The sequence below is a fragment of the Pseudorca crassidens genome, chromosome 2 (assembly GCF_039906515.1).
Source record: "Pseudorca crassidens isolate mPseCra1 chromosome 2, mPseCra1.hap1, whole genome shotgun sequence".
In the NCBI taxonomy this organism is placed as follows: Eukaryota; Metazoa; Chordata; class Mammalia; order Artiodactyla; family Delphinidae; genus Pseudorca; species Pseudorca crassidens.
The window spans coordinates 37,879,397-37,901,849 of NC_090297.1; the positions used below are offsets into that span (position 1 = coordinate 37,879,397).

General features: G+C 37.1%; 1 protein-coding gene across 2 annotated transcripts in view; it reads right to left on the minus strand.

The window, feature by feature from the left end:
* The window catches only part of PIK3R3 (phosphoinositide-3-kinase regulatory subunit 3), an 85,369-nt gene that overhangs the window by 22,669 nt on the left and 40,247 nt on the right, over positions 1–22,453 (minus strand). For both annotated transcript variants that reach the window (XM_067725999.1, XM_067726000.1), the window contains 4 exons: positions 15,091–15,199; positions 12,851–12,949; positions 4,645–4,825; positions 4,128–4,253 (listed from right to left, as the gene is read on the minus strand). In XM_067725999.1, coding sequence (XP_067582100.1) covers positions 4,128–4,253; positions 4,645–4,825; positions 12,851–12,949; positions 15,091–15,199 — 515 coding nt within the window. The remainder of the gene's footprint in view (positions 1–4,127; positions 4,254–4,644; positions 4,826–12,850; positions 12,950–15,090; positions 15,200–22,453) is intronic.

Below are 22,453 nucleotides of genomic sequence, written 5' to 3' on the forward strand. Positions count from 1 at the left end.
GAGATAGAATTTTGGGAGTTACTGACATATAGGTGTATGTAAAGGCCATGAGACTCTTTGAGATCACACCAGAGAGTGAATGACTATCCAGAAAGGAGAACAGAACAATGGTCAAAGAGGAGAAATCAGCAAAGAAGACTGAGAAGGAACTACCAGGGAGGTCAAGCTCTCAGCTGTCTCTGCTTATTTCCAGATCCAAAAGTTCCATTTATGATTATTTATTATGGGTTTCTCTTCCACCTCTGATCTATAGAAATAGTCACATTGTTTTTGCATACAGCCATGGGCTTTTAATGTTTATCATTTTTTAGCACGAGATATAACATAACAGTAAAGTACATAAAAAATACACAGCTTAACAAGTTATTATAAAATGAACATCCACTACCAGCACCCCAGAAATTCCCTGTGTATGCTTTCTGGATCACAACTCCCTGCCTTTTCCCACTCTACCTTCCCTGCCTTGGTGATAACATTATCCTGCCCTTTATGATGATCATTTCCTTGTTATTCTTTATGGTTTTACCACTTTATGCTCACAGCCAAAATTAAAAAGTTAACATTTGCTTGCTTTTGTACCTTATAGAATACACTCATATTATATATATATATTCTTTTGAATCTTTTACTCAATGTTTTTGTGAGATTAAACATAGTGTTATACATTGCCCTTTAAATAAATATACACACACAATTATAGTAACCCATCATAGTTTTATTTGATGCAGAGGAAAGGGATTAAAGTATGCTATTTTGACTAATGCACATTATATTTAACAAATATTGTCAGAGCACTTTGCACTTTTACAAAATAGGGCCTCATCTCTCCCTCTGTATTTCTAGAGTCAAATATAGTTTCATACCTAGACTAGGTATTCAATAAATGTTTTTGGATGGTTGTGCTAACCTTTTATACCTGATTCTCTCTCTCTCTCTCTCACAAACACACATTCACACTCAAATATAGCTGTAGTTGCCAGTATCTGCATCTTATAGATGGGAACTTGAAGCATGGACAAGTGATGTCTCTCATGGGACATCACTAGTTTTTAACATAACCAGGATTAGAAAATAAATCTCCTAAATTCCAATTCAGTTCATTTTATATTTTTTAAAAAGGTAATAAATACATGCACAGAGAAAAAAAATAAATCAAACAATACAAAAGAATAGTAAAGATTAAGTTCCCTACTCCTGCACCCTCACTGCCTTAATTACCTTCCCCAGAGAGTATGTCAGTTTTTGACCAGAGATATTCTGAGTACATATAAATATATAACACCTTCCAAATTCTTTTTTTAACCATAAATGACAGTATACCACATATATTTTTCTTTTTAAAAATTATTTATTTATTTATTTGGCTGCATCAGGTCTTAGCTGCCAGCGGAATCTTCATTGCAGCATGTGGGATCTTCCGTTGCAGCGCACGGGCTTCTCTCTACCACATATATATTTCTGTACCTCACTTTTTTTTTTTTACTTAATATGTCTTAGAAACCACTCAAAATCAGTAAATGTAGACTGCCTTATTTTTTTTGATGGTTATAGAATAATTTCATTTTTTTTGTTTTTTTTAACATCTTTATTGGAGTATAATTGCTTTACAATGGTGTGTTAGTTTCTGCTTTATAACAAAGTGAATCAGTTATACATATACATATGTCCCCATATCTCTTCCCTCTTGCATCTCCCTCCCTCCTACCCTCCCTATCTCACCCCTCTAGGTGGTCACAAAGCACCGAGCTGATCTCCCTGTGCTATGCAGCTGCTTCCCACTAGCTATCTATTTTACGTTTGGTAGTGTTCATTTTGTTTTAAAAAGAAGAAATGCCATTTTTGTTATAGAATAATACATGCATATTATTTTTTTATTATTTCCTTCTTTCTATTTTAACTGTATTTTCCCCAAATCTCTCTAATTCTATCCCCAAAACATCCCAGAATATTTTTATAAAGTCTTCTCCCTTCAGGTGAGTAGGTACACCCACAGCTGAAATCATGTACACACAATTCTAAATGCTGTCTCCTTTACCTGAAACTACATCATTAGCATTTCTCAGGTCATCAGGAATTCCTAAGAAGCACTTAATAACAGCAGTTGCCTCTGGGGAATAGGGACTTTTACGTTGTGTGATATAATTCATAGAATTCAGCAACATTTATATTGAATTTAACATATATATTTACATAACTTTTTCACTTTTTAAAAATCAAGAAGTTTTAAAATAACTTCTGAAAACTATTCTAATAGCTGTATAACCTTCTATTATATGTATGATAATTTCACCATCCCCTAATGTTGACCACATATGTTGATTCCTCAGTAACTTTTTCCCCATTCTAACTCAAACACTAGCCTCATCACAGATAATGCACCTAGAAGAGGTAAAGGAATACAGAAAAGCTGAAATTTGCAGTGTAAAAAAAAGCATATACACACAGGCACACCACAGACACAAGTATCAGAAAAGGGAAAAAAAGTTATTAAAATCATTCTGAATAACTAATTAACTAATAAAAGAAAACCTGAAAATAAAATGAAATCAAACATCTCACATAGAAAAATGGACCATTACGGCAATTCTGGCCACTGTAATCCCACACCTTTCCCCAATCAGCACTATATCTCATACCTAACCTATAATCCTCACAGGCCAATATTCCCTAATAAACTCCTCCAGTCCTGAGGTTCCTGGTGCAGTCTCTACCTTTACACTGCCCGCCACAGACACTAGCTTAGAAATAAGATCAAGGGCTTTGGGGCTGAGAAATCAAGAACATTAATTCTAGGGTCAAAACAAGGTACCATGAAGCACAGTAAGACTGGAATACCCTTCACAGTTAACAATTATAAACTATAGACAAAGATATAAAAAAAACAAGTATTTCACATTATAGTCAAATTGTCAAAACACAAAGAGAGAATTTTGAAAGCAGCAAGAGAGAAGCAACCTGTCATATACAAATGACCCCCAATAAAATTAATAGCTGATTTCTCATCTGAAACATGGAGGCCAGAAGGCAGTGGGTAGGCATATTTAAAGCCCTGAGAGAAAAAAAAAAACCATCAACCAAAAATTCTATAACCAGCAGTACTGTCCTTCAAGAATGAAGGAGGAGAAATTAAGATATGCCCAGATAAACAAAAGTTGAAGGAGTTTGTTACCACTAGACTTGCCCTACAAGAAATGCTCAAGAGACTCCTTCAGGGTGAAATGAAAGGACACTAGACAGTAACTCAAAGCTACATGAAGAGGGACTTCCCTGATGGTCCAGTGGCTAAGACTCCGAGTTCCCAGTGCAGGGAGCCCGGGTTTGATCCCTAGTCAGGGAACTAGATCCCATGTGCTGCAACTAAGATCCCACATGAGGCAACAAAGATCCCGCGTACCGCAACTAAGACCTGGTGCAGCCAAATAAATATTAAAAAAAAAAAAAAAGCTACATGAAGAAATAAAGAATACTGGTAAAGGTAACTGGATAAGTAAATATAAAAGCCTATATGATTTAAAGGACAAATGCATAAAACAATAATTATAAATCTATGCTAATTGGCAATGTATAAAAATGTAATCAGTGGTAGTAACAATATAAAGGGGGAGGAATAAAGATGTATAGGAGCACAGTGTTTATACCCTATTGAAAACTTATTCAATAATAAGTTGGTATTATTCAAACCAGTTTATTTGATATTAAAAGATATTAATATGAAAAAGAATACGTATACATATGTATAACTGAATCACTTTGCTATACACCAGAAACTAACACAACATTGTAAATCAAGGATACTTCAATTAAAAACAAAAAGATACTAAGATAGCTTAAACAACAAGGTCCTACTGTATAGCACAGGGAACTATATTCAATTTCTTGTAATAACCTATAATGGAAAAGAATCTGAAAAATAATTTTTATATATAAATATATATAAGAATTTATATATGTAAATCAACTATACATCAATAAAAAATAAATTTAAAAACTTTTTAAATTAAAAAAAGATATTAAGACAGCTAAAGATTGTCAGGTGAATTATAGAAAATTATAAAATTATAGAAAATCCGATATAACTATAATACTTATTGCATACTTATTGGCCTAAACAACAAAAATATACTAACCTGGGATGTTCTGGTATATTCTTCATATAGCCTGTCATACTCTTTACTCTTTTCCTGATACTGAGAGTGATACTCTTGCAGTTTTTTACCTACTGCATCAATGTTATCTTCTTTTACCAACTGATCCTATACAGGTAAACAAAAGAAATAAAGAATAGGAAACATAAACAGAAGTATTTTTATATAAAGTTAATAAACACATACAACAAGCTATTAAGGAGTAGTAGCCACAAAATAAGTTCTAAAAATATCTTAAATCTTAAGTAGGAAATTTTAAACATCTAAATTTCTTCTTTTTTCTAACTGATAAGCCTGGTAAGTTAGAATCAAATGATGTTGTTAAATAATGACTTGCCAATTAGCTATCAAGAGCTTGTGTAATCATGGGACTTCCCTGGCGGTCCAGTGGTTAAGACTTCACACTTCCACTGAAGGGGGCACGGGTTCGATCCCTGGTGGGGGAACTAAGATCTTGCATGCTGCACAGCACAGCCAAAAAAAAATTGTGTAATCATACCTGTTGGTATCTGGACACTGGGTACATCAGCTTCACATCAAGTTTGGGATTGTACTGAGCAAGAGATTCATGATGATAGTGGCTAATGAGCTCCACCACAGAATTAAATGTCAGAGGATCAGAAAAGCCATATTTACCATCTCGATGATAGATCTTTATTAGCTTATTATTGCCTCCCTTCCTGTGAACAAGACAACAACTGTAGATTTTTTTCCCAAAAAATTCTATTGAAGTACTACTTTCACATGGAGATATGAAAGCTTGGTATTACATTATAAACAAGTTTTTACTATGTTAATGAAACTGGAATGGGTAAAAAGGCACATGTTATGTGTGTAGAAGTATACATAATATCATATTTTTTTAACAACTATTTCTTTTGTCTATAAAATATCTTGGTTACTAAAGGTCAGCATACTTACACAGCTTCCAGTATCAACAAATTTAGCAAAAATAATCACTAAAAAAAATCAAAACACAAGTAAATTGTATCTTTTGTTTATTTTCTGAATGAATTTTTAAATTTAAATTCTATATCAGGAAGAACAGGGACAATCTCTTTGGGATCTAAAGGTACGTGGTTGTGTGTCTGTGGAGGGAAGCAGAAGCAATCTCTACATGAAGGGGGATGATAACCATTTGTCACACATACACCAACACAGCACTCAAGGTTTTATTGTTAATGCACAAACATAATTAAGCTCCTTGAATGATTTATAGCTGAGTAATTAATCTAGCACCTTACATTATTTTTTCTTTTATATTTGCTTGTAATTCTTGGAAATGACTATTTATTTAGGCTATCACAATATGTAAATGATTCAACTGTCATTCAACTGTTTTACAAAGTACAGCTTTTGAAGAGTCATTTATATTAGATGGATGTAATCTGATGCTTGAATAGTTTAGACCACTTTTGCTTACTGAGTCATATCCAATGGTCCCTTAAAAGATAATTTATAACCAAAGCTTAAAATGGCAATGTTTTACAAGTCCCATAAGGTATAATCTAAAACCAGAGCAGATGTATTCATTATATCATAGCAAAATACTGCACCATTCCCACTCAACTGTTCTTATAGCAGAATGCAGACTTAATGGGGAAAAAATATGCTTCTGTATCTCTTTATGCCATGCCATTACACATGATAAATGAACCACTGGGATTTGTGAAAGGTCAAACACAATTGGTTTGAATCTGTGGATTGATTTAAATTTAATGCTCAGAAGGTCACTGTTTAGATGGATGAAGAACTATTCCTGTAAAATGTACATTAGAAGGACCACCTAATCATATGCAGTTTCTATAGGTGTATATACCCACACATATACCCACAACAAATGCAAGCTGGTCTTTCTGCTAGAGAAAAGCTAAAAAGCACTCATTCATTCAAAAAAAACTTATTGAACATCTACTATGTGCCAGGAACTGTATGAGGCACAGTGGACATAATGATAAGCAGGCCAGATATAGTACATGCTCTCACAGAACTTCCAATTTAGCAGCATGAGGAATGTATCTCCATATTTATAAAGAGGATAAAGAATTTTTCATTAAGATAGAACATATAAAATATACAACTAGATATATCAACTGGTATTAAGTCCTTTGGAAAAAAAATAAAGCAGAGTAAAGGGAAGAGATCATTCTGGGGGTGGAGAGATTGCTATTTTATACATGTTAAACAAGGAAAACCACTCTGTTCAGGTGACATTTAGCAGAGTCCTAAATGAATTGAGGGAGCTAGCACAGCAGATATCTGGGGGAGAAGTTTTCCAGACAGAGGGAACGGCAAGTGCAAAGCCCCTGAGGTAGAAGAAAGCTTGGCATATTCCAGGCACAGCAATGAGGCCAGTGATGCTGGGGCTGAATGAGCAAAAAGGAGAGTAGTGGGAGACAAAATAAAAGATATAAAACGAGCTTAGATCATTTAATAGCCTATGGGTCATCGTAATGGCTTTGGATTTTGCTGAGTAAGACAGGGAAACACAAGAGGGTCTGAGCAGAATGATATCATCTATTTTGTGTTTTAAAAGGCTCATTCTAGCTGCTAGGTTGAGGTGAGACCATACAAAGTGGGAAGGGGTAGAGTGGAAAGATAATCTAGGCAAGACATGATGGTGTCCTGGACAAGAGTAGTAGCAGTGGAGACACTGAGAAATGGTGGGATTCTGAATATATGTTGAAGAGAGAGCTGACAGGATATGCTGTGGCCTGGATATGGATATAAGAGAAAGAGACAAGGTAAAGATGATTTCAAGGTTTTTATCTTAAGTAGCCAGAACGGAACTGTCATTTATTGGAGTGAAGAAGGATATATAAAAGGAACACGTTTAAAGAGGAAAAAACAATTTTGTTTTAGACATGTTACATTTGAGATGCCTAGTGAACATCCAAGAGCAGGGGATCCTGCAGCCTAGGTGAAGAATCTAAAGTTCAGGAGAAAGTTCTGGGCTAGATGTATAAAATCAGGAATTGTCAGCCTATAGATGTTATTTGAAGATGAACATAGTTGAATAAGAGAAAAGGTCCGAGTTCTAAGTCCTGGGGTACACCAATGTTTAGTGGTCAGGGAGATGACAAAGGAAACCAAGAGAGGGGAATTAATAAGTAAATGGTATCCAAAAAAAGCAATTTTAAAAAAAAGCATTTCAACAAAGAGGAAATAATCAACTGGGTAAATGATCTTGGGGCTTGGCAAAGTAGAGAATCACTAAGTGATCTTGACAAAATGGTTTCAGTGGAATGGTAAGGATGGAAGCCTGACTGGAATGGATTAAAGAGAATGAAAGAAGAGATAGAAGAAATGCCTATAGAGAACTGTCTTTAGGAATACTGCTGTAAATGGGAGCAGAGAAATAGGGAAAGAGCTGGAAAGAGAAAGAGAGTCAAGGGAGTATTCTTTATTCACTATTCCTAAGTGAGAGACAGTATAGCATATTTATATACTGATGGGAACGGCTCAGTAGAGAGACAAAAACTGTTGATACAAAAGAAAGCACAAGATAATTCCTAGGGTGATGTCCTTGAGTAGGTTAGAGGGATGGGATGGGATCCAGTCCACAACAGGATCTTGGACAAGGACACGAATGGAACAGGAAAAAGGCAGAGTATTTACATTCATGTTGACAGCTATAGCAACAGGAGCATGATGGAATTATGGCTTCTAACTGCTTCCATGTCCTCAGAGAAACAGGAAGCAGCTTGTTAAAAGGGAAGGAGGTGGGTTGTTGATCTGAAGAGAAAAAAAAGAATATGTGAAATTATCATCTAGGAAAAGTGAGAGAGCAAATGGATTGCGGAAATGCAAATTCAGCTGGGCAGTACTAAATGCCCACTTAAGATTAGCAGTCACAAAGTTAATGTGAGACCAATCAGCATGATGTATTTTTCTCCACATTCAGCTGCCCAGGTATAAGCAAAAAATAGATGGAGAGTTGAATTTAACAAGTGTTGGAATATAGTTAGACGACTACTATGAAGGGAGAGAGGAGCAAGTTTGGAGAGAGGATATATTCACAAGGGTAACTTTAATAGTGGACCATGGACCCTAAACAGAGAAGGAGGGAAGTAAAGACATGAAGGAATTGTGGTGGTGGATTTTTAATTATGCCTCTCCCTCACTGTAATCTTCTTGAACAGAAGAATCATGCTATTCCTTCTTATATCCTAGCACCTGGCCCAATGCCTGGCATATATCAGATTCCTAAAGATTTGTTAACTATCCAGATTTTCTATAATAAATACTATTTGCTGATTTTTTTAAATGGTTACTGAATTGAAAAACCTCTACTTTCTCATCACCTACTCTCTGCAGTCTGACTTCACTCTCATTCCTCTCATTTGAGGGTCACCAAATTCAGACTCTGCTCACTTCCTCTATCCCAGGCTCAGATTCTTTGCAGTGACTGAAATTTCCCTACTCCCTTCCTTCCCTCCATCTCCACTTCCTTCTTAATATTTCATACTCCCATGACCTCTAGGACATTACTCTTTTCTCTCAACTCTTAGACTGCTCTTTCTCTGCCTCCATCCTGCTGCTAAACACAGTTATTCCCTAAAAAAATTTGCCTTCAGCCTCTACCCATTTTTTCCAAAATAAACTTTCTTTAAAATTCCAATTATTCTATATAGATGGTACCTGAATCTTTTTCTGGCCCTATACTCTCTCCTAAGCATTAAACCTAAATTTCTAGCCATATTCTAGATATTTTTTAACCTGGAAGTTCTGAAGCAGCTAAAAATCAACTGCTCCTGGCTCTCCTATTTCTATAAATGGCACATTCATTCTAAGCCCCGCAGGGGTCAAACCAGTCACTTTTAACTCCTCCTCAACCTCATACCTTTTCTATTATCAAATTCTTTTAGCTCTTAGCTCCACATTGCCTCTTACTTTGATTCCTCAACTCCATTCCTAGAGCCACCATCCTACGTAATAGTTCATTTAATCTTTCAATCATGTCATTTTCCTGCTTAAAACCTTTTATTAATTTTTTTTGCACTTAGAAATAAATTTCAAATTCCCTACCATGGCTCATCAGGCTCTCTGCACTGGGCTCTTTCCACTTTCAACTTCATCTCCTACCACTCTGTGGTTCACACTGGAAGCCAGGCACAGCAGTCTCTGCATTCATTGGATCCACCAAATCTTTCCAAAATCAGTGTCTTTGCATTTTCTGTTCCCTCTCCCTGGAACACTTTTCTGGCTGGCTCTTTCTAATCCTTCAGTTTTCCAAAGTCATATCCTCAGAGAGGCCCTCCTGAAAACTATGTGAAATTCCCTTTCCTCATATTCTGTTATCAGATAACCTTATGTATTCCCTATATAGCACTTCATACACTGTGAAATTATCTTTTCTTTTTTTTATTGAACTAAGTTGATTTACAATATTGTGTTAGTTTCAGGTGTACAACAAAGTGATTCAGTCTCATTTCTTTTTTGGCTGTGCCTCGCAGCTTGCGGGATCTTAGTTCCCCAACCAGGGATTGAACCCAGGGCCATGCCAAGTCCTAACCACTGGACTGCCAGGGAACTCCCTCATTTCTTTTTTATGTGTTTATTTTGTCTCCCTCTCCCCCACTAATACCCCTTCCCAAATATAAACACTATAGACAAGAGATCATGTCTGGCTTGTCCATCATTTTCTTTTCCTAGAACAATGTGGGCACTCAATAATATTAAATGATTAAAGAATAAATCTAATTCTGGATGATCATTCCCTCTCAATTAATAATAGCCTTTTAACTCTTTACTAGTCTCTATCCTTTTTTATTTTTTTCTATTCAAATATGGTCTGATCATATAACTTCCCTATTTAAAAAATGAAATGGGGGACTTCCCTGGTGGCATAGTGGTTAAGAATCTGCCTGCCGATGCGGGGGACAGGGGTTCAAGCCCTGGTCTGGGAAGATCCCACATGCTGCGAAGCATCTAAGCCCGTGCACCACAACTACTGACCCTGTGCTGTAGAGCCCGCAAACCACACCTACTGACCCCACGTGCCACACCTACTGAAGCCCACGTGCCTAGAGCCCATGCTCCGCAACAAAGAGAAGCCACTGTAATGAGAAGCCTGCTCACTGCAGCGAAGAATGGCCCTGCTGGCTGCAACTGGAGAAAGCCCACGTGCAACAACAAAGACCCAACGCAGCCAAAAATAAATAAATTTTTTAAAAAAATGAAATGGTTCCCCCTCCTCCCTATGATAATAAACACAAACTCCAAATTTTAGAATTCAAAGCCCTCTTCAACATGACCCTTTTCCAACCTTCTATCCCCTACTGCTTTTTCCTCTTTTCAAATGTTACCCTCTAGCCAAATGGGATTGCATCTCACAGAACAGGACTCTATAGTTCCTCACCTTCATATCTTTGTTCCTATTGTTACCTAATCCTGCAAACCTTCTCTCCCAACTTTCTACATATCCAAATCTGTTAGGAGGTAACTATGAAATATAAGCAAGAAGATGGTGGCTTAGATTTGGATGGTAGAGAAGTGTGAAGAGATTATGGATGTAGATTTGGAGGTAGAGTTGGCAGGGCTCGTTTAATGATGGCTTGGATGTGAGGCTGAGGGAAAGGGAGGGAAAAAAAGATTTGTGGTTCTAGTAACTGTAGAGATCGTGGTTCTGCTTCTGAAAAAAGGAAAGACTAGAAGAGAAACAGTCTGGGTAGAGGAGATGCATTAGAAATCAAGAATTCTGCTTTGATTATATTAAAATTAGTATGTCCTCTAGTTATCTAAGTAGCAACTGGATATATGCATCTGGAATTCAGGAGGTCAGAGCTGGAGATAAGGTTTATGAATCATCACCACGAAGCTGTATATTAAAGCCATGGGAGAGGACAAGCTCACCTTGGGAGAATGGAGAAAAGGAGGCCCAATTCTGAGCCCTGGGATATTGAGCAAAGGAGTTAGGAAGGAAATTAGGAGAGGGTGATGTCACAACAGCCAAGACAATAAACTGTTTCTAAGAAGAAGTGTCTATGACTAATGCTGCTAAGAGGTCAGGTAAGGTAAGAAAGAAGTGGCCATTGGTTTAGCTGTCCGTGTAGAGTAGTAGAGACAGAAGCCTGACTGGAATGGGAAAAAATTAAGTTGAATGAATCACTGTAGAACACTAATTATTCCTCAGCACAACTGAAGTCCTAAGGTATTAATGTCTTTACTAGAAACTGATATAAACCCCAAATTTCTAGCATAAAATATGGGATGATTTTTCCTAAAGATACTAGGCTGGAAAGGCAACAAAGAGACAGATAAGTCTGGATTTGAACTCATCCTCTGCCACTTATAAGCTAAGTGTCTTTAGGACAAGTTTCTTAACAAAGTTAAGCTTCAGTTACTTCATCTATAAAATGGAAATATTAATAATACCTACCCCATAAGGTTGTTTTGATAAATAAATAGATATTGAATGTAAAATGCTTAGTACAAGGAAGTGGTTATTGTCACTATTGTTATCATTATTCTTTTATTTAGATATTCCTTTAAAAAAAAATCACAAGACTTTACTGCCCTTAGGCTATGTTAATTGTTAAAACTGAATGTGGAAATATCTAATACAGTATTCCTAACCTATTTAAATATACATCCCATCTGGGCTTCCCTGGTGGCACAGTGGTTAAGAATCCGCCTGCCAATGCAGGAGACACAGGCTCGAGCCCTGGTCCGGGAAGATCCCACATGCCACAGAGCAACAAAGCCCATGCATCACAACTACTAAGACTGCGCTCTAGAGGCCGCGAGCCACAACGACTAAAGCCTGTGTGCCTAGAGCCCATGCTCCATAACAAGAGAAGCCACCGCAATGAGAAGCCTGCGCACCGCAACGAAGAGTAGCCCCCACTCACCACAACTAGAGAAAGTCCGTGCACAGCAACAAAGATCCAACATAGCCAAAAATTAATTAATTAAAAATATATCTATAGGGCTTCCCTGGTGGTGCAGTAGTTGAGAGTCCGCCTGCCGATGCAGGGGACGTGGGTTCGTGTCCCGGTCCGGGAGGATCCCGCATGCCGCAGGGCGGCTGGGCCCGTGAGCCATGGCCGCTGAGCCTGCGCGTCCGGAGCCTGTGCTCCGCGGCGGGAGAGGCCACAACGGTGAGAGGCCCGTGTACCGCAAAAAAAAAAAAAAAAAAAAAAAAATATATATATATATATATATATATATATATATATATAAAGTTTTTTAATAAATATACATCCCATCTTTGTAAATATAAAGAATGATACATCCACGTTATGAGATTCTAATACGCCCACATGGATGGCATGATATAGGCTGAGAATTGCTTTATCTTCTACATATCCTCATCAGCCTAATCTATGTTGAGTTTAACTCTCTGAAGTCTGTTATTGGAGGCGTGGATTCCCAGCACATCATTAATAACCTTAGGCTGTGCCCATGACCTCTCCTTCACTCATAAGGTCAAGTATATTTCTTACTCATTACATTTAGGGATTTTAAGCCTTTCTGTCTTATTGCTACATAAAAATAAAAACTGTTGCCTTTTTAATATAACATTTAAATATTTAAATGTGTAGAAAAAGGACGGTTAGCCAAACTAAAAATTATGTATCTAAATTAAATAAAAATATGAAAAAATTTGTATGTAAAGATTTAAATAAAATACAGGAATCTTTGTATACCCAGAAATAAATAATCCTAGTAGAACCCTAGCCAAAATGCTGAAAAATACTCACCGCAGAGTCAAAGTGTAATCTCCCTGCATTTTTGTTGAGGCATCTCTGACCAAGAAGGTACCGTCTGGCATGTCCCGTAATTTGTCATTTACCTCCTCCCTGAAGAACAGAATTATAGGAAAAATGAAAAAAATGTAAGTGTTGGTTGTTCTTCTCACATATTATCACTAAGACTAGTTGGGAGGTAGGTACGTCTAAGGTTATAGAATCATGGGGGCTGCCAGAGGTCATTTAGTTCCTCCCCGTAGATATTTCTTTCTGTTTTGATTTTTGGTGTTATGCAATCTAAGGAAGGGTATTTGATTTTTGAACTCTTCCAGGTTTCAACTGTCTGTAGGGAATAGTGTTTCCATTAAGCCTTTAGGGCTTCCTTAGGCAGGTATGAACTTGTAGAGTTTCAGAAAAAAACAACAGCTGTTTAGAAAGAAGATTAAGTTTAAGCAACAGTGGCAGCTGGGTCAGATCAGAGTGTGGATAATTTACTTAGTTCACAGCCTTTAATATAATATTCTCCAATTTGAATTTATACTGATAACAAATTCCTTCTGCAGAGCTGGTTTAGGCCTTTAAGGAACAACACTAGAAGACTCAAAGAAAATGGCAGAGCATAAAAGAAACTTGAATTATAGAACCACATGGTCTTAAAATATAAATTACGTAGTATTTAAATATAACAGATCCTTTTATTGTACACTGCTAAAATTTAAATTTTCTGATCAATTTGAATATGAAATATATTAAGTCTTCCTTAAAAAATTAAATAAGGAGGGGCTTCCCTGGTGGCGCAGTGGTTGAGAGTCTGCCTGCCGTTGCAGGGGACATGGGTTCGTGCCCCAGTCCAGGAAGATCCCACTGCCGCGGAGCGGCTGAGCCCGTGAGCCATGGCCGCTGAGCCTGTGCGTCCGGAGCCTGTGCTCTGCAGCGCGAGAGGCCACAACAGTGAGAAGCCCGCGTACAACAAAAAAAAAAAAAAAAAAAAAAAAAATTAAATAAGGAATTACCATATGACCCAGAAATTCCACTTCTGGGTATACACCCAAAGAACTGAAAGCAGAAACTTGAACAAACATTTATACACCAATGTTCACAGCAACATTATTCACAATAGCCCAAAGCTGTAACAATCCGAATATTCACCAAAGCCAAATGTCCAGATGAATGAATAAATAAAAATGTGGTATATACATATAATGGAATAGTATTCAGCCTTAAAAAGGAAATTCTGACACACGCTACAACATGGATGAACCTTGAAGACATTATGCTAAGTGAAATAAGCCAAACACAAAAGGACAAATATTATATGGTTCCACTTATATGAGGTACCTAGAATAGTCAAATTCATAGAAAGAGAAGGCAGGATGGTGCTTGCCAGGGGCTGGGGAGAACAGGAGGAAAGGGGAGTTAGTGTTTAATTGGTACAGAGCTTCACTTTGGGAAGATGAGAGTTCCAGAGACGGATGGTGGTGATGGTTGAACAATAATGTGAATGTACTTTATGCCACTGAACTGTATATTTAAAGAGGGTTAAAATGATAAGGAAAAAAAAAGAAATGAGTGCTACTTTGTAATGGGAGAGAACAGACAAGAGAAAGAGAAGGACAAGCATATTGAGCAATATAGAAGCAACCTGGAATCTGACTTGGCAGAAATAGATAGGACTTTTTAAAAACAAGAAAATACAATGTTCAAAGTTTAAAATATATATACATATATATTTTTTCCTTCTGTAAGTTCAAAGCTTCCCAAAACCACATTTTACCCAAAAAGCAAATCTATACTAGAGTCCTGTTTCTCAAAAGGAGGTGTGTGAAGGGTGCATAAAAATCACCTGGGGAGGTTATAAATGCAGATTCCTGGACCCTACCCCATGATTCTTGTGCATGCAAAGATTGTGGAACCATTGCCTTAGAAACAGAAAAGGAAAATTAAGTACAGATAAATATCTTTTGTCCTAAAACACATGCCCCTATCCTAAATGTATAGGTTTCATTTATTCAGAAGTCTATCCTCAATACAGTATTAAAAGTAATAATCACAGCCATAATTGAAAGATTTTCTTGTCACTTTTTTTTGTGGGAAGAAAAGCATTTAGAAAATTTGAAAGGTTCTCCTAAACAATTTTTTAAATGGTAATCTTTAAATGACAACTTGTGGGGCATTAAAAATGTTTTATTTTAACTCATAATCTCAAAATTATTTTTTTAAACTTCATTCAATTATAGTACCCTTCTAGTTACCTTGAAATATCCCCCCAGTACCATTCTGCATCCTGAAGAGAAACAGAACCGTCCTTCATTCCATTTGTAATGGCTGAAGTCATTGGCTTAGGTGGCTTTGGTGGAAGAGCTAGAAGAGAAATGAATATTATTATTTTGTAGATGTAAATTATTATTTGTTTTCTAATTTCCTCAAACACAGCTCATTAACCAATGTACACTAAGATTCAAATAATTATAAATCAAATTAAGAGTTATTTTATGTTAAATGTTAAACATTAGCCAAAGAAAGAGTCCTTTTAGAACTCTACTAATAATTGCCTGAAAAAATGAAATATTCGAGCTATTTGCATTTTCTTCCTTCTTATAAAGTACTAGCTTTTCGTTGGATTCCCTTCTCCTAGACCAGGGGTGGGGAATAGAGAATGTCTGTGCCACCATTCTTTCAAGGTGGCATTGTGAATGAGCGGCACTCCTTTCCTCCATGCCAGGAATTGGTCTCAAAATCCACGTCATTTTTTCTTTATGCAGTTTTTTTTTTGCCCCACTGCGCGGCCTGCGGGGATGTTAGTTCCCCAACCAGTGATTGAAACCGTGCGCCTGCAGTGGAAGCGTGGAGTCTTAACCACTGGACTGCCAAGGAAGTCCCCTCAAAATCTGTGTCATTCATGCTTCCAGGCATCCATTATCAGTCCATCAGAGTGAGATAAAGTCTGTTTGTCATCCCTGCCTTAGGCAGAGGAGTGAATGAATTGCATGAATAGACACCACCCAAAATGGCTTTGAAAGCAGTGAGCTGATTCAGCTCAGTTCCCTGGTTCCCAGAAATACGTATTAAATGTCTATCATGCGCAAGAAAGTGCTAAGAAGTGGGGATACAGACTTGAGTAAGCCACCGTCCCTAGCCTTGAAGAGTTTACAGCTTTGTGAAAATGTTTGCCATGATGGTCGTAATTAGACTGTCCATCTGGAGCATGCCCACTTTTGTCAGGCGCACTGGGGCTCCCTGGCCTTCCTGCCTCTCCAGTCCTGGCCCAATCTGCCCCCTACTTTATGATTTACTGACAATTATCATGAACCAGCTCTTCTCTAAATTTGAACTTCACATCCTATGGTTTTGGTTTTTTGTTTTTCACAGTATGCTCTTTCTCACTACTTTCCATAGTCTTCTCTGTACTTCATTTTTCAGAAAAGGATGATATGAGATCTGCTTTATTTAAAAATACTGACTAGGCACCACAGCCTCTGTAGCTGAGGGCTCAGTAGCTTGATCCCATGAAAAGGAGGAGCAAGGCCAGGCAAGTGGTTATTGGGAGAGAAGTAAGCTGTTAACGTGTGCGTTTATACCTATGCCTTTAACACGTTTCCATAAAAAGTATTAATAAAGAAATGGACATTGAGACACTAGTCCTGACTAAAAATCAATTGATTCTGCCTTTGTGATAACTATCAAAGGGTATGTTTCATTCACATAAGAGTACTTATTTTTCATTTTCTGGTGTTAACTTAAGAACACAATATAAAATACACACCAATTGACACAGACTGACTTCTGCACTTGACATAACCATTTACATCCATTCCTTACAGGAGACAGATTAAGTGTAAAAGATGGTCAATTTTGAGTTACAAAGGTTGCAGAAATGACTTTGGTAGGGTTGGGTAGTGCTTTGTCAAATGGATGTCATAGTTTATTACTAGTAAAGAGAAAGGAAATGTAGTTTGCATTACTGTGTCAGTTTTTCTAAAAAAAAACTTAATAGGGGCTCTATATTTAGTGGTCATATTAGGAAAAATGATAATCTGTAGAATGAATAGTTATGTTTTGTTACAACTAATACTTTCTTTGTTAAAAAGGTTGTATTGGCCATAAAAAGGAACGAAATTGGGTCATTTGTAGAGACATGGAGGGATCTAGAGACTGCCATACAGAGTGAAGTGAGTCAGAAAGAGAAAAACAAATATCGTATATTAACGCATATACGTGGAACCTAGAAAAATGGTACAGATGAACCGGTTTGCAGGGCAGAAATAGAGACACAGATGTAGAGAACAAACGTATGGACACCAAGGGGGGGAAAGTGGCGGGGTGGTGGTGGTGTGATGCATTGGGAGATCAGGATTGACATATACACACTAATATGTATAAAATGGATAACTAATAAGAACCTGCTATATAAAAAAAATAAATTAAATAAAATTCAAAAAAAAATAAAGGCTAAAAAAAATGTATATTTGTACACACACACATAATAAATTAAGTAATTTTAAAAATAATAAAAATGTTGTATTGGGACTTCCCTGGTGGTGCAGTGGTTAAGAATCCGCCTGCCAATGCAGGGGACACGGGTTTGAGCCCTGGTCTGGGAAGATCCCACATGCCGTGGAGCAACTAAGCCCATGCACCACAACTACTGAAGCCCCACACCTAGAGCCTGTGCTCCGCAACAAGAGAAGCCACCACAATGAGAAACCCACGCACTGCAATGAAGAGTAGCCCCTGCTCGCTGCAACTAGAGAAAGCCCACGCGCAGGAACGAAGACCCAATGTAGCCAAAAATAAATAAATAAATTTTTTTTAAAAAGCTTGTATTGAGTCTTCAATTTCAAGCGTGGCTTAAAATGTAAATATATCACATGATGCATTTAAATACAATGATGCCTCTGAAGCAGTCAAACAGCATTCGTTTTGTGTTTAGAACTACAGAAGAAAATCTCTTCAAATAAAATAGTTCTAAATTAGAAAAAAAAATAAACTTTTAATTCTAAACAGATGTCCAAAAAACTTCTCTCTCAAAAGACAACATGAAGCCCCTTCACAAACAATTCAGTCCAAAAGCCATTAAGGGAGAGCTGATCATGATGGCCAAGAGCTGGTGTCAGAGCCCAAAGCAGGTGAGGGAGGACTATGTCCATGTTTGAGGGCAGCTGCACAACAAGGATCTCAGAGCTCCAGCAGGGTGAGGAGGGAATCCTCAAGAGGGCAACTTGGCGTGGGGTGTTGAAGGTGAGTGAAGAAGAAGGGCAGTGGCCTGGGACCCGGGTGGCACAGAGTGTTGGAGACCAAGCTAACAAGGACACAGTCCTAGGAGGTGGGCATCCCAACACAGTGGGGCAAAGCCAGATTAGGATGCAAAGAATTTCTAATTGGGCAGGGGATGGGAGGGGGTAGGCAGAATGTAGCAATAACTATGAAAGACTGGGTAATACAGAGAAATGGATCAAATAAGTAGAACTACTATAGATAATAGGAGCTGGGGTTCTCACAGTCTAAAAAGGAAGTTACAGATATGGAAAGGCAGAAAAATAGAATGAACCCCCTGGTTTGGACTGCAATTGCAGCTATTGATGTGAACTCATGGAATTCAACAGATAGATAGATAGATAGATATAAATGTCTGTACTTATAGAAAATACAACTATTCCCTAGCTCTGTCCCCTGAGAGGTCCTGGGATCAGCAAAATCCTAATATGCACACCTAGCACCCAGATCTTGGTTTCTAATGCCATTCTGTACTAAAAGGAACCAGGGCTCTTTGAAGAAATGGCTGAGGTTGGGCAGAGCAAGTACCAAATGTACCTGGAACATTATGTTGTGCTAAAAAGTAACCAAGTACTCAAAGAATGAGGGGCCATGACAAAAGAACAAAGAAGTCAGCTTGAAGGGGCTCCCACTACCAAATCTGGGATAACTGGAGCATCAATACAAATAACAATAGTAAGGAAATATAAATCATTAAACAAAATAGGAATCTATGTGTCCACACAGATATAAATAAATAAATGAAAAAATTGAAAGATTAATGAGGAAGACATATAATTTCGAAGGCCTTCCCACAAATGCTTATTAATCACAAAAGTATTGAAAAAGACTAATATAATAGTGGAGAAACCTGACAAATATACCTTAATCAAGGTTACTACCAACAGTAATGGTGAGATCATGGGCCCCCAACAGGATGCATCACGGACACAACATCACTTCTGCCAAATACCTGCCATATATGCATAAGCTGAATCTAATCATGAGGAAATCAGACAAACCACAGACAAATCATCAGACAAACCACAACTGAAAGACATTCTACAAAATAACTGGCTTGGTGCTTCCCTGGTGGTGCAGTGGTTAAGAATCTGCCTGCCAATGCAGGGGACATGGTTCGAGCCCTGGCCCAGGAAGATCCCACATGCCACGGAGCAACTAAGCCCGTGCACCACACACCTAGAGCCTGTGCTCCGCAAGAAGAGAAGCCACCGCAATGAGAAGCCCACGCACCTCAACGAAGAGTAGCCCCCACTAGCCACAACTAAAGAAGGTCCACACGCAGCAATGAAGACCCAACACAGCCAAAAATAAATAAAATAAATAAATTTATTTTAAAAAAAAAGATTCCCTCTAAAAAAAGAAAAACATAACTGGCTTGGAATCTTCAAAAATGTTAAGGTCATGAAAGTCAAGAAAGACTGAGGGACTGTTCCAGATTGAAGAAGACTAGAGAATCATGACAATTAAATACAATGTGTGAGTCTGGACTGGCTCCTTTTGTTATAAAAGACATTACTGGGACAATGGCAACACCTGAATGGGATCTGAGGATGAGATGGTAGTAATGCATCAATGTTAATTTTCTGATTTTGATAGTTGTATTGTGGTTACGTTGGAGAATGTTCTTATTGGTGGGAAATACACACAAACATGGTCATCATGGACTATCATGTCAGCAACCTACTCTGAATGGTTCAAGAAATCAAGTTCTTTGTATCGTACTTGCAACTTTTCTTTAAGTTTTAGATTGTTTCAAAAAAACTTCTTTTTTAATTAACAAAAAAGTTATAGATAATACTGTGGGGAAAGGGGAACAATGTGAATGTAAGAATGCAGTTGGTCCCCTATCTCACACCATATATGCAAATATTAACTCAAAATGGATCAAAGACCTAAATGTTAAGAGCCAAATGATATACCTGACAAAAAATTGTATCTAAAACACATAAAGAACCTTGCAACTTAACAGAAAAAAAAGTGACTAAAATTAAAAATGGGCAAAGGATCTGAATAGGTATCTCTCCAAAGAAGATATACAAATGGTCCACAAGCACATGAAAAGATATTCAATATCATTAGGCATCACAGAAATGAAAATCAAACTGCAATGAGATACCACTTCATACCCACTAGGATGACTATAATCAAAGAGACAGATAATAACAAGTGTTGGTGAGGATGTGGAGAAATTGGAACTTTCATACACTGCTGATGAAAATGTAAAATGATGCAACTGGTTGGAAAACAGTCTAGTAGTTCCTCAAAAGGTTAAACATACAATTACCATATAACCCAGCAATTTCAATCCTAGCTGTATATTTCAAGAGAAATGAAACATACAACCATACAAAAACTTGTATATAAATGTTCATAGCTATATTATTTATAATAGCCAAAAATTGGAAACAACCCACATGAATAAATAAAATGTGGTGTGTGTGAGAATACATATACATATAATTAAATATATTTAATATTTAATTATAAATTAAAAGGCAGTAAAAAGGAATAAAACATGCTGTAACATGGATAAACCATGAAAACATTAGACTAAGTGAAAAAACAGTCATGAAAGACCACATATTATATGATTCCATTGTCCAGAACATGAAAATCTATAGAAGACAAAGTCGAATAATGGTTGAGTTGAAGGGGAAAAGGGAATGACAGTTAATGTATGCAGTTATGTATGCAGGTTTCTTTGGGGGGTAATGAAAATGTTCCAAAATTGCTTGTGGTGATGGCTGCACAACTCTGTGAATATATTAAACACTACTGAATCATATACTTTTTAAGTGGATGAATTGTATGGTATGTGAATTATATCTCAATAAAGCTGTTTTTTGTTTTTAAAAATCAGGCTTCTGAAATCACTAGATGGGGGAGAGCTTGCTATAATCCATACTTTTTTTTCTAATTGGCTACTTATTTATACTTATCTTCTTTGAAAAGGATGTGGCTTATAAAAGTAGCAACAGTTGGAACTATAATTTTGTAGAATTTAAAATTCTTCTACGTATAAGGATTAACAGTTTAAACGTGTGCTATACAAAAGCACTTTGCTATCACTATGAAAGGTACAAAGACAAGGCACTCAAAAGAACAAATCTAGAGGGAATGACACTTAGAAACACCTAACCATAATTCTCAGCAGAATGAGGTAAATAACTATAATAAAAGTAAAGTAAGGTGCAATGAAAACCCAGCAAAAGGAACAATTGATCCCCTCCTGGGAAAACTTCAAGTTCAAACACTGGGCTTCTCAAACCTAGTCCTTACTGAACTGAATGCCATGACCAGGAGGGCCCAACAAGAACCAATTCGCCTCCTTGAATCAGCAGGTAGGTTACAACCTAATCACCAAAAGGAGCCACAGAGACTTGCTGCTGTCTATATTCCTTCTCTGGGGGAGCTCTATACTGAACTGAGTTGACCAGCAGCTTGGGGAATCTGCTATTTATGGATAATGACAGTTTACTGATAGCTCCACCACCACCAAACAGATAATGACCACGTCACATGTATTACAGAGGGCTCCCATAGCCTCCTTAAAACTTGCTTGTCTCATCTGCAGAAATATAAGAAGAATGAAATGATTATAAAGCTGTTCCTACATAAAGTTGCTAAAAGAACACAATTAAGAATGAATGAAATACTGGCCTATTTCTACATTCTCATCTAATTAAACAAGTATTTATTGAATACCTTCTATGTTCTAAAAGCTGGGAATACAGCAATGAACTAGACAGACACAGTCTTTATACTTATGAACTTTATAATCCAAAAGGATAAACTTCAAGATAATTCATCATTCTTAAAATCATGAGTATGTTCAAATTTAGTTCAACTAAACTAACATGAGTCTTCAAACTAAATGTTTTGTTTTCTCTAGCAGTTGATCTCCCTCCCATGTAAATTATAGAATTTATTGGACGAAAGTAAGTAAAAATTTACCTTACAAAACCTTCTTATTACATGGAGATAAGCATATTTTTATCTATATGTCACTTCCAGATTATGATATTATAAATAAAGGGAAAAATTACAAATCACATACATTTTAAGTAGGTCAAGTGGAACACATAAAGGGAGAAGCTAATTAGGGTACATTAATTACCTTTCAACCCCTTGACAAAGTGATTCTTGCACTGAGTAAGCACTGCAGTGCTGAGTGATAAACTAAATGCACCTGAGCAAATATTGGGCTGGCCAAAAAATTTGTTCATGTTTTTCCATAAGGTCTTACAGGAAAACCCAAAAGAACTTTTGGCCAACCCAATACCTTCCTACATAAGTATTCATAAAATACCTAGCACTTTTGTTTCTATCTAGTAGACA